The sequence below is a fragment of the Herpailurus yagouaroundi genome, unplaced genomic scaffold (genome assembly GCF_014898765.1).
Source record: "Herpailurus yagouaroundi ecotype Mexico unplaced genomic scaffold, PumYag 67623, whole genome shotgun sequence".
Lineage (NCBI taxonomy): Eukaryota > Metazoa > Chordata > Mammalia > Carnivora > Felidae > Herpailurus > Herpailurus yagouaroundi.
In genome coordinates this window covers 608,580-627,231 of record NW_024420424.1, presented here as the reverse complement: position 1 = coordinate 627,231, position 18,652 = coordinate 608,580, and the positions used below count along the sequence as shown (strand labels likewise).

General features: G+C 34.8%; 1 protein-coding gene across 3 annotated transcripts in view; it reads right to left on the bottom strand.

Annotated features, from left to right (window-relative positions):
- Window positions 1–18,652, bottom strand: part of HDX (highly divergent homeobox) — a 171,075-nt gene that overhangs the window by 60,857 nt on the left and 91,566 nt on the right. For all 3 annotated transcript variants that reach the window (XM_040467866.1, XM_040467865.1, XM_040467867.1), the window contains exon 5: window positions 6,665–6,811. In XM_040467866.1, coding sequence (XP_040323800.1) covers window positions 6,665–6,811 — 147 coding nt within the window. The remainder of the gene's footprint in view (window positions 1–6,664; window positions 6,812–18,652) is intronic.

The window sequence follows — 18,652 nt, the reverse complement described above, 5'->3', positions numbered from 1 at the left end:
TCTCTGAGGGATTGGTTGTAACTTTTGTTTGTTTAGAGTTTTTTGATTATTGACTCATTCTCCTCATTAATAATAAGTTAACTTAGATTTCCTATTTCTTCATGATTCAGTCTTGAAGTATTGTGTTTCCAGTAATTTATCAATTTATTCTGGGCTGTCTAATGTGTTGCTCCAGACAATTTATAATAATCTTATGAACCCTTGTATTTCTGTGGTATCAGTTGTAATTTCTCTTTCATTTCTGTTTTTATTTGAGCCTTCTTTTTTCTTGGTGAAACTAGCTAAAGATTTGTGAACTGTGTTTATCTTTTTAAAGAAACAGCCCTTGATTTCATTTATCTTTTCTATTTCACTTTTACTAATTTATTTCCACTTTAATCTTTTTTATTTACTTTCTTCTACTACCTTTTTTTTTCTTGTTACTTTAGGTCTATAGTTAATTGTTTATATAAGTTTTCTCTTTTTCATAGCTTGTAGTACTAGGAACTTTCCTTTTAGAACCACTTTTGCTGTATCCCCTAGATTTTGGTAAGTCATTTTTTTTTGTTTGTTTTCATTTGTTTCTAATAAATCTGTGATGCCAGTTTCTTCTTGTAATTGATTTCTAGTTTCATGCTCTTGTGGTCAGAAAAGATGCTAATAAAATTTCAATCATCTTAAATTTTTTGAGACCTGTGGCCTAATATGTGATCTGTATTGGAAAATGTTCCACGTGAGCTTGAGAAGAATGTGAATTCTGCTGATTTTGGATGAAATGTTCTGTATATGTTTTTAATGTCCATCTGCTCTACTATGTTGTTTAAGGCCCTTTATTGATTTTCTGGCTGGAAAAACTATCCATTGATGCAAATGGGCTGCTAAAGTCCCCTGTTATTATCATATTGCTATCAATGTCTCTTTTTATCTTTCTTTTATTGAAGTAATAATTGACATAGTGTTATATTAGTTTCACATCTACAATATAATGATTCAACAATGACATAAATTACTCAGTGTTCATAAATATAAACATACTCTTGATCCCATATATTTTACCCCTTCCTTCAGTTACCTCCCCTCTGGTAATCACCATTTTGTTCTCTGAATTTAAAGGTGTGGTTTTTGATATTTTTCCATTGTTGGTTCATCTGTTTTGTTCCTTAAATTCCACATATGAGTGAAATTATATGAATTCCACATTGAGAATTATAATAGCTGCGGGTTTTTCATATATAACCTTTGTTATGTTATGTTCCCTCTAAACCTACTCTATTGATGGTTTTTATCACGAATGGATATTGTCCTTTGTCAAATGCTTTATCTGCATCTATTGAGAGGATCAATTGGTTATTATCCTTTCTTTTATTAATGTGGCATATCACATTGATTTATTTGTAGATATTAAACCACCCTTGCAACGCAAGAGTAAATCCCACTTAATTATGGTGAATGATTCTTTTAAGTATTATTGGATTTTACTTGCTAGTATTTTATTGAGAATTTTTGCATCTGTTTAAATGGACTAAATGCTCCAATAAAAAAATATAGGGTGACAGAGTGGATAAAAAGCAATTCCCAACTATATGCTGCCAAAGGAGACTCACTTCAGAACTAAAGACACATGCACATAAAAAGTGAAAGGGTGGAAAACATTTCCCATACAAATCTAAACAAAAAGAAAGGTGGTGTATCAATACTCGTATCAGAAAAAAATAGACTTTAAAACAAAGATTGTAACAAGAGACAAAGAAAGACACTGCATATGATAAAGAGAATAGTCCAACAAAAGTATATAGCAATTGTAAATATTTATGCACCAACATGAAAGCACCTAAATAAAGAAAACAGCTATTAACAGACATAGAAGAAGAAATTGGTAATAATACAATAATAAGAGGGGATTTTGACATCCCACTTACATCAATGGATAGATCATCCAAACATAAAAACAAAAATGAAACACTGTCTTTGAATGACATATTGGACCAGATGGGTCTAACAGATAAATTCAGAATATCCCATCTCAAAACAGCAGAGTACACATCCTCTTCAAGTACACATGGCACATTATCCAGGACTGACCATATATTAGGGCATAAAAAAATCTTAACAAATCATGTCGCACATTTTTTCCAACCACAACAGTTGAAAGTGGAAATCAATCACAAGAAAATCTGGAAGGAACACAACTACATGGAAGCTAAATAACATGCTACTAAACAATGAATGGATCAATCAAGAAATGAAAAAAAAAAAAAACACATGAAGACAAGTGAAAATGAGAGCACAATGGTTCAAACTCTATGGGATGCAGCAAACACTGTCCGAAGAGGAAAGATTTTTATATCTTTCATTTTGAGAGAGTATGTTTAGGAATATTCTATCACTGTCTCCTCTCTCTTGCAGAATGGGGTCTCCCCCATGGCAATGAATTTCATGATAACTTATTGAAAGTACAGCAAAAAGATAACCACATTGAATATGGAAATCTCAGGATAACAGCTGTGTTCCAGGTTGAAGACCTACCAATTCAGACTGGAACAGATCAGATTTCAGGAAAAATTTCTTCAAGATAATAAAACTGTTACACTACCAAATGTGTATGAATGTATTGAGAAGAGAGATATGCACCTGGGAAGGGTTTCAGTATAAATTAGTAGTAAGTACCTACAAAATTAAGCAAGCAAAAATGCAAAAAAAAAAAAAAACAAAAAACAAAAAACTAATAATGAACACAAAAACAAAACAAAACAAAAAACAAAATAATGTTACACAGAAATAGTATAATATACTACATATATTAATATGTAGTATAATAGTATACTACATAAGTCAAATATGTAAAACACTTACTTAGTTATAATAATGTTAACACTGGATAACTAACTAACCGAAATTATGAAATAACCAAACTGGGAGAATAAAAGGAGAAAAAGTATGCATGTAAGTAAAAGGATCACTGAAGAGATCTTGAAAAATATTGAGGATAAACCCTCGTATTTCATAGTGGAAAATCAATCAACAATGGCTAGCATTGAAAAATCAAGAAATAGTCATATAAACAGAGAGAAGGGAGACTCTTAGGTATTCTCCCTCTTCCATAATAATAAAAAAATTTAGCTGGGCATATGGCTTCCCAGAGTATAACTGCATTTGCAGCATCCCTACAGTTAGGTATGACCATGGAACTAATCTTCAGCCAGTGGGTTAGAAGTGAATGTGTCTTGTGACAGTTTCTGGGAATCCTCTTTAAAAGATAGCTGGTACACACCCCTTGCCTCTTCTTTTACCCCCCTCTGTCTTGCTTCCTGGACCATAAGTGTCATAATTTTGGACCTTGTGGGCAAGAAGTACATCATAGAGATGGCAGACTTGAAGGTGGAATGTACCAGAGTCTCTGAGGAGTTTATGGGGCAGAACTGCCATGCCAATTTTAAGTTGTATATCCCTGGACTTGTACATGAAATTAAAATATCTTGTCTGAATTACTATTGAGTGTTTCTGTTACAGCCAAACCTAATTCTAATTAATACAACACATTATTCATAGGTGGAGGTAAAAAGTGCTTGATTCCACCTATTGGAAAATAGGAGTAGGGAAAGAATAAGGAATGTTGGTTTTATAGCAAGTTTTACAGAACTCGGCTCCTTAAGCTGGGTGCATTTATAACTTCTATTTAAAAAAAAAACAAAAATGATAAGAACAAAAACCCATGTTCTGAAGTTCCTTATTCTTGGCATTTAGGCTTCTCATACCATTATCCCACTCCAATTCTTCTTCAATCATTTGTATTCTTGTGTTATCCTTCTTGCTAGACTCCAAACTACTTAAAAATAGGAAAAGTGTCTGATGCATTTCTATTTCTTTGTTAGTATACATAACGTAGCATACTCAGTAAATGCAGGATTTAATTTGATTTTTCATTTGGATCCAAAAAAAAAAAAACAAAAGGCAAGCATTGTGAGAATAGCAATTATTTTTCGAAATCTGTGCTCCATGGTTTCTCCCAATATTCCAGTTTTCTTCATCTATGTATGTGAAAATACTTTATTTCTTCCTATAGAAGAAATCTGAATTTTGTCATTTGTTCTTTAATAGCACTTCCCTCTTGATTTTCTGGGATGAATCTCCAGTGTAAGCTGAAGCCTACTCATACTTCCTTGAAAAAGCCAACTGTTAGCATCTCTTCTGAATTCCACATTGAATGATCCATGAAATCACCCGGAGTGGTATTCTTTATACCACTTAAATCAAGAAATGCTATAAGAGACTGTTAAAAACTGAGAACAAACTGAGGGTTGATGGGGGGTGGGAGGGAGGGGAGGGTGGGTGATGGGTATTGAGGAGGGCACCTTTTGGGATGAGCACTGGGTGTTGTATGGAAACCAATTTGACAATAAATTTCATATATTAAAAGGAAAAAAAATCAAGAAATGCTATAAATCAGGTTTTTTTTCCTTAGCTAATTGTTAAACACTTATGAACATACTACTATTGCTACTATTTAAATCTTATATCCACATTTTATAAATTGAATGTAAACTACTGTACCCATGACTGATCAATATAATTTTCGATCAAAATTTCATTACATAACATGTGAGGTTTATTTCATATTACCTTATGTAATGTTTCATAATGTAATGTAATGTAATGTAATCACCCAAATTCCGAATATTTTCAGCATGCCAAAAAGAAACCCTATACTCATTAACAATTATTTTTCATTCCTCCCTATCTCAATCCCCTGGCAATTACTGATACTACTTTTCATTTCTGTAGATGTTCCTATTCTGGATATTTCATATAAATGGAATCATAAAATATGTGGTCTTTGGTGACTGGTTTCTTTCACTTAGCATAATGTTTTCAAGAATCATCTATTTTGTAGCACGTTTCAGTATTTCATTACTTTATATGTTTATATAATATTCCATTCTATGCTATATCACATTTTCTTTATGCATTCACTTCATGGACATTTGTTTTTTTCCCACTTTTTGGCTATTATGAACAATGCTGCTATGAATATCCATGTATAAATACTTTTTTAAAGTTTTTATTTAATCCAATTAGTTAACATACAACTTATTATTAGTTTCAGGTGTACAATTCAGTGTTTCAACACTGACATACAACACCCTGTGCTCACTGCAAGTGCACTCCTTAATCACCAACACCTATTTATTCCATCCCTCCCAATCACCTCTTCCATCGTAACCATTAATTCATTCTCTATAGTTAAGAGTCTGTTTCTTGGTTTGCCTCTCTCTCTTTTTTTTCTCCTATGATCATTTGTTTCAATAAAACAAAAAGCTTTGCACAGTGAATGAAATGATCAACAAAACTAAAAGCCAACCTACAGAATGGGAGAAGATACTAGCAAATGACATTCTGATAGAGGATTATTATCCAAAATATATAAAGAACTCATAAAACTCAACACCCAAAAGATGAATAATTCAATTAAGAAATGAGCAGAAGACAAGAATAGACATTTTTCCAAAGAAGACATACAGATGGCCAACAGATATATGAAAAGATGCTCACCATCACTGATCATCAGAGAAATACAAATCAAAACTACAATGAGGTATCACCTCACACTTGTTAAAATGGCTAAAATTAACAACACAAGAAACAACAAGTGTTGGTGAAGATGTGAAGAAAGGGGAACCCTCTTGCACTGTCTGTGGAATGTGAATTGGTGCAGCCACTGTGGAAAACAGTATGGAGTTTCCTCAAAAAATTAAAAATAGAACTACCTTACAATCCAGGAATTGTACAACAAGGTATTTACCCATAGAATAAAAAATACTAACTTGAAGGGATACATGCACCTCAATGTTTATAGCAGCATTATCTATAATAGCCAAATTATGGAAACAGACCAAATGTCCATTGACTGCTGAATGGATAAAGAAAAAGTGGTACATATATACAATGGAATATTACCCAGCCATAAAAAAAAAATTGCAATGTGACCATTTGGAAGAATGTGAATGGATCTGGAGAGTATTATGCTAAGTGAAATAAGTCAGTCAAAGAGCAATAAATACCATAATATTTCATTAATATGTGGAATTTAAGAAAAAAAATGAGCATGTATAAGTTTTTGAGTATACATACATTTCATTTCTTTTGGGTACATACCTAAGAGTGAAATTGATGGGTCATATGATAACTCTATGTTAAAAATTTAAGAACTGTTTTCCAACGTGGCTAAACCATTTTACATTTACAACAATAGTGTACAATGGTTCCAATTTATCCACATCCCAGTCAACACTTGTTATTATCTGTCTTTTTTATTATAGTCATCATATAGGCTATAAAGTGGTATCTCATTGTGGTTTTGATTTCCACAATGACAAATGATGTTGAACATTTTTTTGTGTGTTTATTGGCCAGTTGCATATCTTCTTTGGATAAAGTATATTTAAATTATTTGCCCATTTTCAATTGCATTATTTGCCTTTTTATTATTAATATTTAAGAATTCTTTACATACTCTGAATATAAACTCCTTATCAGATATGTACTTTGAAAATATTTCCCCCCATTCTGTGGATAATCTTTTTCACTTTATTGATGTTCTTGTTTACAGCACTTCATGCAATTTTTATAGAGCTTTCTTTTATGACAATCTTCAATCACAGCATGAAAATTATTGAAAATGTCTTACCCGAACTATTTCACAGTCAACATTTAATTCAGTTGCAACGGCTTCAATTTTCTCTCTACACACAGAACCAAGGCTGGTCATGCCATTGTCCCAGTACTTCTTAAGGGTGGCTAAGTCTCGGTCACTGAACTGAGTGCGGTCTTGTAGCTATAAGACAGATTTAAAATAATTAGAACAATAAAAGGAAAGAATATTATAGACAGGGTCATCTGGGTGATCTATGCTAGGCTACTTTCAACACATAACTAAATTAATTTCACAGTTCTTAATATGTGTTGCCCCATTCTGAAATGGGCCTCTCCATGATATTTCCATAACACGAAAGTGTGTTAGAATAAAACAAGTCAAAAAAATTAACTGTTAGCAATTAGTATTTTTAAGTTGTTTTTAGTTTTTATTTTTACCATTTTTTTAAGGTAGACTTCACACCCATTGTGGGGCTTGAACTCACAACCCTGAGATCAAGAGTTGCATGCTCTACCAACTGAGCCAGAAAGGTGCACCAGCAAATAAGCAGTATTGATTTTAAATGATTATAATCACATAAATAATACATTGTATTGTCATTGTAGAAAATAAGGATACATTTTTTAAGAAAGAATTTAAATTATCCACAATTCTGTAAGTAACACTTGTTAATATTATAATGTCTATTTTTTTCATTTTTCTATGATACACATATTCATATTCACACTAAATATATTTTAAAAAATAACAGTTAGGGTGCCTGGGTGGCTCAGTCGGTTGAGCGTCCGACTTCAGCTCAGGTCATGATCTCACGGTTTGTGAGTTCGAGCCCCACATCGGGCTCCATACTGACTGCTTGGAGCCTGGAGCCTGCTTCGGATTCTGTGTCTCCTTCTCTCTGCCCCTCCCCTGCTTGCACTGTCTCTTTCTCTCTCTCTCTCTCTCTCTCTCTTTCAAAAATAAAAAACATTAAAAATATTTTAAAAAAATAACAGTCAAGATCACATCACTGTGGTGTCTTTTGAGAATTTAATCTAGATTGGCCATGTGTAGATCTTGTATTAATATTATAATAAATTAAAAGTGTAAATAAGAAAGGCTTAAGAAGATAAGGTAGCTTTTAATAATCATATTTATGGCTTCAGAAAGTTTCATAATAACCCTATCCTTTTTGTTTTTAGATTTTTTTATTCCAATAAACTATAGACCTTATATGTTATTTTAATTCAATGAATCCTAGAGGCAACTGTAGGAAGTAAATTAGAAGCATGATGGAATAATGACTTTCATTTTACTGATAAGGAGTCAGGAAAAGCAGGGTCAAAGGACACATTTAACAAGGAACAAAATGTCCATCGCAGAGCTAGAAATAGAAATCTGATTTTTTTTTCAAGTAACTTCATCCTTATGAGGTCTCCAATTAGCTAAGGAGGTGGTAAAAAAAAAATCTAAAAATAACTTTTAATTAAAAATCTATATCCTGCAAAGCCCTTGTATGTGTATGCATGTTTTTGTGATGAGAGAACAAGAATGAGAGAGCAAGAGAGTGAGAAAGAAAGCCTGTGATAGTGAGTTGAGGAGAAATGCTGCAAATCATGGAAGGAGGTATGAGGTTTTGTTGCTGCCTTCTGCCTAAAAAGATATGGTCTGGTCTCACAGAGGCTACACCTCAAATCCTTTATAGAAGTACACTGATTTCAATGTTCCCTTTCTTTCTTTTTTTTAAATTTATTTTTGAGACACAGAGAGACAGAGCATGAGCAGGGAAGGGGCAGAGAGAAAGGGAGACGCAGAATCTGAAACAGGCTCCAGGCTCTGAGCTGTCAGCACAGAGCCCGATGCAGGGCTCCAACTCACGGACTGTGAGATCATGATCTGAGCTGAAGTCGGACGCTTAATCGAGTCACCCAGGTGTCCCTCAACATTCCCTTTCTTAATGAAATTTAAAATAGAGCCCTCTCCTGAATTGGATTTGAATAACAATATAATGTATACAATATATAAAGCATGACTTAAATGAAAGAGTTATCATAGCTAAAACTGGTAAAATACTAAAAAACAAGTGCAAATATGTTTTAAAGCTACAACCCTTTGAACAAGAATTTTATTTTTTAATTTTTTAATGTTTACATTTTTATTTTTGAGAGAGAGAGAGTGACAAAATGTGAGCAGGGGAGAGACAGAGAGAGAGGGAGATGCAGCATTTGAAGCAGGCTCCAGGCTCTGAATGTCAGCACAGAGCCATTTCCAGGGACAAACCCACGAACCGTGAGATCATGACCTGAGCCAAAGTTGGTGGCTTAACCAACTGAGCCACACAAGCGGCCCTGAGAAAGAATTTTAAACATCAGGAGGGAAAGCAATATATGAACTTGTGGTTTACTACCAAAATAGTGAAGTTAGATTGTATAATTAATGTGTCTATTCATAGGCAATATAGTACAGTTGTTCTGTGCGTATGTTGATCATTCAACACAGATAAATGATAAATTTGTTTTTCCTCTACTTAAAAAGCCTTGATGAGTAACATTTATTGTAAGTACTAGTACTAAATTACATTTTCCTAAGGAACAAATCAAAATATACCATACAAGAGTTTTTAATCAAGTGGAATAAGCTTCAAGTATTTACAACATAAAAAGCTCATTAGGTTCCCATTGTATATCGATCGTACCATAGTTTTGTAACTAAAATAAAACAGAAAGCAAAATAAATGGTAGTAGGGTTCTAGGTAGATTCAAATAATCCACCATAACAGCCAGCATAAGGGTTTTTATATATTTCCATTGCATCAAGTTCTCCAGTGCAAGCCAGGCTACATTACTGTCAGAATGTAAGGAATAATGAACAGATCGCTGAACACACTCAGCCAATTAATTTGTAATTCATTTAGAGGACACCTGAAGCTGATTCATCCCTTAAATTGAACTAAATAAAACCTGACTTGATTTGTTAGAAATGTGCTGGGGTCCTAACATTAGCAATGTTGAAGGCAAGCTATTATGATAATGCCTATTAAGCAGAAACTTATGGGGGAAGAACAGTTAAAGTTCTTAAAAGCATCTTATCCAAGAAAATAATAAGGTTATAAAAATAATTTATCATTAAAACTGTAAATATTGATTTAGAGAAGAATAAAAAGGTGGACACAAAGGATAACGTACATTCTGCCCTCAAGTTAAAATCAGTTTTGCTTTTTGACGGGGATCTAAGCCACTTTCACTTTAGAAAGAAACCTACAGCCAAAACCACTGGCTCAAGTGAGAGAGACATATTAAACAATTCTCTTGTTGATTTTGTGAAAAGAATAACATTCCAGTAACCCTGAAACTAGGGTGAAAGCTGAGGTTTGGCCCAAGTGACCAGGTAATTGTATTGATTTTACATGGATTATATTGCAACACAATATTCAGAAACCTTCTGGTCTCTTCACAAACTTCATAACATTTGTAGGAATTTAGTTCTTTGCTTTTCTTTTAAAAATAAAATTAGATGGCAAAACTCTGATGTTGGGGAGTACAGTGTCCTGTTTTAAGTATGGATCTTACTTAAATGTAGAAGTAAACTATTTATATTCAGAGGAAGCCCCTTTAAAATGAGAACTATTAAAAAATTTTAATACAATTAACACTCCTTCAGCTTACTGCTTCAGTGTTCCATATGCTGTGCACCATTCTGCCCTATTTTAATCATCAGTCCAGACGCTAGCCTGTAGTGTTGAGACTTCAAACTTGTTTTGTGAAATTCTATTCATCTTTCTACTTGAAAATCAGCTCATTAGTAGCAGAGATCATACTTTTTTAGTTTTATTTTCATTGTAAAAATGAATAATACACTTGATACGAAAAATAGCCAAACTATCAGAAAGGTATAAAATAAGCTATAGTCTCTTTCCCTTATTTACAAATTCCTAATCTAAACACCAAGGCAACTTCTGTCAGTAGTTTCCAGAAACTTTCCAAAACAAAAATGCATATACACTTACAAAAAAAGTGATGATACTATAAACTTAAATTCTATTACTTACGTATATCTTGGAGCTATTTCTATACCATCACATTCAGATACACTACCTCAATCTTTTCTTTTCAATATATAAAATTTATTGTCAAATTGGTTTCCATACAACACCCAGTGCTCATCCCAAAAGGTGCCCTCCTCAATACCCACCACCCACCCTCCCCTCCCTCCCACTCCCCATCAACCCTCAGTTTGTTCTCAGTTTTTAAGAGTCTCTTATGCTTTGGTTCTCTCCACTGTAACCTCTTTTTTTTTCTTCCCCTCCTCCATGGGTTTCTGCTAAGTTTCTCAGGATCCACATAAGAGTGAAACATATGGTATCTTTCTCTGTATGGCTTATTTCACTTAGCATGACACTCTCCAGTTCCATCCACGTTGCTACAAAGGGCCATATTTCATTCTTTCTCATTGCCACGTAGTACTCCATTGTGTATATAAACCACAATTTCTTTATCCATTCACCAGTTGATGGACAGTTAGGCTCTTTCCATAATTTGGCTATTGTTGAGAGTGCTGCTATAAACATTGGGGTACAAGTGCCCCTAGGCATCAATACTCCTGTATCCCTTGGGTAAATTCCTAGCAGTGCTATTGATGGGTCATAGGGTAGGTCTATTTTTAATTTTTTGAGGAACCTCCACACTGTTTTCCAGAGTGGCTGCACCAGTTTGCATTCCCACCAACAGTGCAAGAGGGTTCCCGTTTCTCCACATCCTCTCCAGCATCTATAGTCTCCTGATTTGTTCATTTTGGCCACTCTGGCGTGAACTACCTCAATCTTTTTAACTGCTAAATTGTGTTCCATGGACCACATAAAAATATAAAGCTTCTGCACAGCAAAGAAAACAAGCAAAAATAATAAGACAATCTACTGAATAGGCAAAGATTTTGCAAATGACATATCCAATAAAGGCTTAGTATCCAGAATATATAAAGAACTTATACAACTCAACACCAAAAAACTCCCAAATAATCCAGTTTAAAAATGGGCAGAGGACAGGAACAGACATTTCTCCAAAGAAGTCATAGAGATGACTAACAGACACATGAAATGATGCTCAACATCACTCATCAGCAGGGAAACGCAAATCAAAACCACAATGAGGTATCACCTCACACCTCTCAAAATGGCTAAAATCAAAAACACAAAAAACAAGTATTGATGAGGATGTGGAAAAAAGGAACCCTCATCACTGTTGGTGGGAATACAAATTGTTACAGTCACTGTGGAAAACAATATGGGGTCTTTTCAAAAAATTAAAATAAAATTACTGTATGATTTAGTAATTCTAGTACTGGGTGTTTAACCAAAGAATATAGAAACACTAATCCAAAAAGATATATGCACCCCTGTTTTAATTGCAGCATTATTTACAATGGTCAAATTATGGAACTAATGCTAGTGTCCATTGATAGATGAATGGATAAAGAAGGTGTATATATAGTGATAAATGGATAAAGAAGATAGGGTGTATATACATATATACGCAATAGACACTACATGATTTAGAAATATCTAATTGTGAAAATTTAGGTGCTTTTCAGGTTATTGCTATTAAAAACAACGCTTAAATGGATATCCTTGTATATAAATCTTGATTTTTATTTGCAATTATACATTATGCAATTATACAATTTGCAATTATACAATTATACATTATTTGCAAATATACATATTTTTTTTTGTTTTGATCACCTCCACTTCTCATTGGTGATGAAGGGATTCTTGCCCTAGAGTTTTGGGTATAGCCAACAAAAGCCTCCCAACACTAAACAGATAAAATCAACAGTGTATTAGTCAGGTATACTCATAGCTTGGAAAAGAACACCATATGCTACAAAGGGACACATGGGGATTCTCTCTGGGAATAGAGTGAACAAACAGAGGCTGTAGTGTAATCCCTGAGAATGGTGAAACCCCCATTTCCCATAGGAGGATTGGATTTCTCTCAGGAGAATTTCCCACAGGAGGAGGATGTGCTTGGCCTGTTTGAACAGAAACCCACAATTCAGGGATAAGCAGGCACTGCACTTGGTCCCTGCAATGAGTTATTTGAATATGGTACTTTGTCTACAGGTACAGGATGACAAGGGGAACTTGTGGTTGGCCATTTGAGACTCTCCTTGCTTTCCCCAGATGTCAAAACACATGTAATATGAGGTCTTAATATTAGGTCTTTTTATTTTTTTTTTAAATTTGAGTATATTTGAAACATAATGTTATGTTAGTATCAGGTGTACAACATAGTGATTTGACTTCTCTATACATTATGTTATGCTCACTACAAGTGTAGCTACCACTCATCATTATATAATGCTATTACATTCTCACTGACTACATTTCTTATGCTGTGCCTTTTATTCCAATGATTTACTCATTCCATAACTGGAAGTCTGTATCTCCTACTCCCCTTCATAAATTGTGTCCATCCCTGTGGCAAATCAAATAGCTATGCCCTGGGTTAGGAGATTATAGGGAATGCATTGGAAAGGAGAACACTGCTTTCTGGCCTTGCTGAAAACAGCGGGCTGCACTTCCCTTATTTAGTTAATGTATATCTAGGGGTTGGGTTGTTCCTGTGCTCAGGAATTCCTTAGATCATGTTATCTATAGAATAGCTCATCTTGTTTTCCACCCTGTTTTCTGCTTATGCTCTTTTGTAGTCTTGACAACACCTTAACTTGTTTTTCTGTACACTTTTTATGCTTTCTTATTGACACTTAGCCCCCTGATGTATTGCATAATGTTTCCCTACATGTATTCTTAAATACAGGAGCTTGAGATCAGCCTGGAAGACTTCCCTTAGCCTCCCTCTTATCTCTCTTGACTTGCATGAAGCCTTGAGTAATCCTTTCTGCCATCTTAGGCTTTGCTGGACAAAACCGAAAGCAGAACCCACCCATCCCCAATCCCTCTTCCTCCGGCCTCTATAAATATGCCACAAATTGGGATTAGTAGGCCAAAGAATATGTGCATTTAAGTTTTTATAAACATAGCCAAATTGCACTTGTTTAAGGACCTAGAGGGTATTATGCCAAATGAAATAAGTCAGACTGGGAAAGACCAATGCCATATGATTTCACTCTTATGTAGGAATCTAAAAACCAAAACAAATGAATAAACAAACCAAAAGCAGAATCAGTTCTCTCTCTCTCTCTCTGCCCCTCCCCCACTCATGCACACACACACACACACACACACACACACACACGCACAGAGTCTCTCTCTCTCAAAATAAATAAAAATAAATAAGCTTAAAAGATAAAGGATCATACTTTTATTTTTTCTTTATTATATTTTTTAAATCCATACACCTCTGTGCTAAACATGTCAGATATCTTTTTGGACATAATTACATTTGTAATCACATTGAACACATTATCCATGATTAGCAATTCACTGTCCTTTCATTTAAAAAAATTTTTTTTTCTAACTATGAAATTTATTGTCAAATTGGTTTCCATACAACACCCAGTGCTCACCCCAACAGGTGCCCTCCTCAATACCCATCACCCACCCTTTCCTCCCTCCCACCCCCCATCAACCCTCAGTTTGTTCTCAGTTTTTAGGAGTATCTTATGTTTGGGCTCCCTTCCTCTCTAACCTCTTTTTTTTGTTCCCCTCCCCCATGGATTTCTGTTAAGTTTCTCAGGATCCACATAAGAGTGAAAACATATGGTATCTGTCCTTCTCTGTATGACTTACTTCACTTAGCACAACACTCTCCAGTTCCATCCATGTTGCTACAAAGGGCCATATTTCATTCTTTCTCATTGCCACGTAGTACTCCATTGTGTATACAAACCACAATTTCTTTATCCATTCATTAGTTGATAGACATTTAAGCTCTTTCCATAATTTGGCTATTGTTGAAAGTGCTGCTATAAACATTGTGGTACAAGTGTCCCTATGCATCAGCACTCCTGTATCCTTTGGGTAAATTCCTAGCAGTGCTATTGCTGGGTCATAGGGTAGATCTATTTTTAATTTTTTGAGAAACCTCCACAGTGTTTTCCAGAGTGACTGCACCAGTTTTCATTCCCACCAACAGTGCAAGAGGGTTCCCGTCTCTCCACATCCTCGCCAGCATCTATAGTCTCCTGATTTGTTCATTTTAGCCACTCTGACTGATGTGAGGCAATATCTGAGTGTGGTTTTATTTGTATTTCCCTGATGAAGAGCGACGTTGAGCATCTTTTCATGTGCCTGTTGGACATCTGGATGTCTTCTTTAGAGAAGTGTCTATTCATGTTTTCTGCCCATTTCTTCACTGGATTATTTGTTTTTTGGGTGTGAAGTTTCCCAGACTTTAACCTCTACTATAAAGTTGTAATCATCAAGACAGTATGGTATTGGCACAAAAACAGACACATAGACCAATTGAATAGAATAGAAACCCCAGAATTAGACCCACAAAATATGGCCAACTAATCTTTGACAACGCATGAAAGAATATCCAATGGAAAAAAAAAAGATAGTCTCTTTAACAAATGGTGCTGGGAGAACTGGACAGCAACATGCAGAAGGATGAAACTAGACCCCTTTCTTACACAATTCACAAAAACAAACTCAAAATGGATAAAGGACCTGAATGTGAGACAGGAAACCATCAAAACCCTAGAGGAGAAAGCAGGAAAAAACCTCTCTGACTTCAGCTGCAGCAATTTCTTACTTGAAACATCCCCAAACACAAGGGAATTAAAAGCAAAAATGAACTATTGGGACCTCATGAAGATAAAAAGCTTCTGCACTGCAAAGGAAACAATCAACAAAACTAAAAGGCAACCAACAGAATGGGAAAAGATATTTGCAAATGACATATTGTACAAAGGGCTATTATCCAAAATCTATAAAGAGTGCACTATCCTTTTAAATTATGTATATGACTTTCAGATAATCTTGTGCTCTACAGATATGATTCCATGCAATTTACTTATTGATACATACTCTACCCTTAGTGAAAGAGTTTTCTTATCTGTAAAAGGGTAAATAAGATGTCCTTAAAAGAATCCTTATTTGTAACTTCTGGGTGAAAGTTTAATTTGACTTTTTTTTCAAATTGAGGTAAAATACACATAATGTAAAATGTACCATTTTAAATACTTTTAAGTATACAGTTCAGTAGTAAGTATATCCACATTGTTATGTATCCATGTCCAGAACTTTTTAATTCCAATTAAACAACAAGTCCCCACTTCCTTCTCTCTCTAGCCACTGGCAAGTATCATTTTGCTTTCTGTTTCTGTGTGTTTTTTTTTTTAATTTTTTTTTCAACGTTTATTTATTTTTGGGACAGAGAGAGACAGAGCATGAACGGGGGAGGGGCAGAGAGAGAGGGAGACACAGAATCGGAAACAGGCTCCAGGCTCCGAGCCATCAGCCCAGAGCCCGACGCGGGGTTCGAACTCACAGACCGCGAGATCGTGACCTGGCTGAAGTCGGACGCTTAACCGACTGCGCCACCCAGGCGCCCCCTGTTTCTGTGTGTTTTATTACTCTAGATACATCATATAAGTAGATTAATACAGTATTTGTCTTTTTGTAACTAATTATTCCACTGAGAATAATGTCCTCAAGGTTCATCCTTGTTATAGCATGTGTCAAAATTTGTTTTCCTTTTCAAGAATAAATAATATTTCCTTTTATGTAAATAGCATATTTGCAACATTTTTTATGTTTTATTTGTTTGAGAGAGAGTGAGAGAGAGACAGAGTGAAAATGGGGGAGGGGTAGAGAGAGAGAGAGACACAGAATCTGAAGCAGCTTCAGGCTCCAAGCTGTCAGTGCAGAGCCCGGTGTGTGACTCAAACTCACGAACTGCAAGATCATGACCTGAGCCAAGTCAGATATTTAACCTATTGAGTCACCCAGATGCCCCTATATGGCATATTTTTTTTAAAAAACAATGCATCTGTTGATAGACATTTGGTTTCTTTCCACAGTTTAGTTATTAGGAATAATGCTGCTCTGAACATTGGTGTATAGGTATCTATTTGGCCCCTCCTTTGAATTCCTCAGGGTATAAACCCAGAAGTGGAATTTCTGGATCATATGGTAATTCTACTTTATCTTTTTGAGAAATCATCATACTATTTTTTATAGTGGCTGTATCATTTTATATACTCCCCAACAGGGCACAAGTATTCTAATTTCTCCACATGCTCACCATCACTTGTTAATTTCTGTGTTTTTTAAAATAGTAGCCATCTTAACGAGTTGTGAAGTAATATTACATTCTGATTTTGGTTTGCATTTACGTGATGATCAGTTATGTCGGCATCTTTTTATATGCTTGTTAGCCATTTGTATATATTCTTTGGCATATTTCTATTCAAGTCCTTTGCTCATTTTTAAATTAGGTTGTTTTTTATTGTCATTCAGTTGTAAGAGTTCTTTATATATTTATAATATTAACTCCCTTTTGGATAATGGATTTATCTTTCATATTCTGATAATTTCTAGCCCTTGAGTTTCTGATATATATTACTGTGATGACTAATTTTGGGGGTTAACTTGACTAGGTCATGGAATGCCCAGACATTTGGTCAAACATTATTCTGGGTATGTCATGTGAGGGTGTTTCTAGATAAGATTAACGCTTGAATAAGTAGATTGAATTAATCAAATTGCTCTTCCTAATGTAGATGAGTCTCATCCAATAAATTAAAGACCTGAATAGAGCAAAAAGGCTGAGTAAGAGGGTACTCAGTCTGAGTGATGAGCTAGAATGTTGGTTTTTTCTGGCCTTTGGACTGGGACTGAAACATTGGCTCTTCTTGGGTCTGAAGCCTGCTGCCTTTGGAATGGATCTTGCATTATTGACTGTCCTTGTTCTCAGTCATTTAGACTTGGATTGAAACAACACTTTGGCTCTCCCAGGTCTCTAGCTTACTAACTGCAAATCTGGGGACTTCTCAGCCTCCATAATTGTATGGGCCAATTCCTTATTATAAATCTCTCTTTCTCTCTTTATGCAAATATATACACATCCTGATTCTGTTTATCTGGAGATCCCTCACTAATATAATATCTTTATAATCCCAATAACACTTACCTTTATTCTTGAGAATGACTTCCCTCAGTTTTACACTATAGTTGTCTAAGCATCGGGTATCATGAATCTTTAGCCCCAGGAGTATTGTCATCCAAATTCCTGATCTAACATCCTTCTAAAGCCACCATATGTGAAAAATTACTGTCATTTTGATTTCATTTCTTAAAAAAAGATTAGCAGTCAATTCTAGAGTTTGAACTGACATTGCCCAGCTAACCTTTTACTTGTCACATGCAGTTTCCATCACAATCCTCTGCTACAAGAATGTCATACAAAAAAACATTATGCAGAAATAGAAAACTTCTATCTACTGACAAGCCGAAGAAAAGCAAAACCCATATTACCATAGATAAACTTAAAAACATTGGATGTAGATAACATCTTGTTAAGGAATTCTCTGAAGACATTGACTCATCTTCTTTGGAAAGAATTATAAAAGTGTTTTCTCTAAACTTAACCAGCAACAGTCTCACTATAAAATAAAGGAATTGCTGGTAAGCCTCTATGTACAAAAGCAAACTTGCTCAAAACAAAATAACAAATAACTTTCACACAATAAGGCCCATCACTTCAATATGTATACTAAAATTTTATTCTCCAGCAACAAAATTAAAATCCAGAGGCAACAGAAAGTCTGATTATGATGGGCACATGCTAGGTAGAGGCTTAGGACTAATGACATAGCAAGCTGCAATTTTCCTTACTGCAAAAAAGTGGGAAATAAGTAAATCCTGAATTTTAATCTTAGTTCAGTCTCTTCCTAGTTATGAGCAAATAACTTAGTCTCTCTCTGATGCTTAGTTTCCTTACCTGAAAATGGGAATAATACTACCTACCTCATAAGATTGCTAAAAGGATTAAAAGCGAAAACCCACATGAAACAAATCATGATCATAAAGGGATCCAATAAATGTTAGTCATCCTCTGACACTTACCTCCCACACAT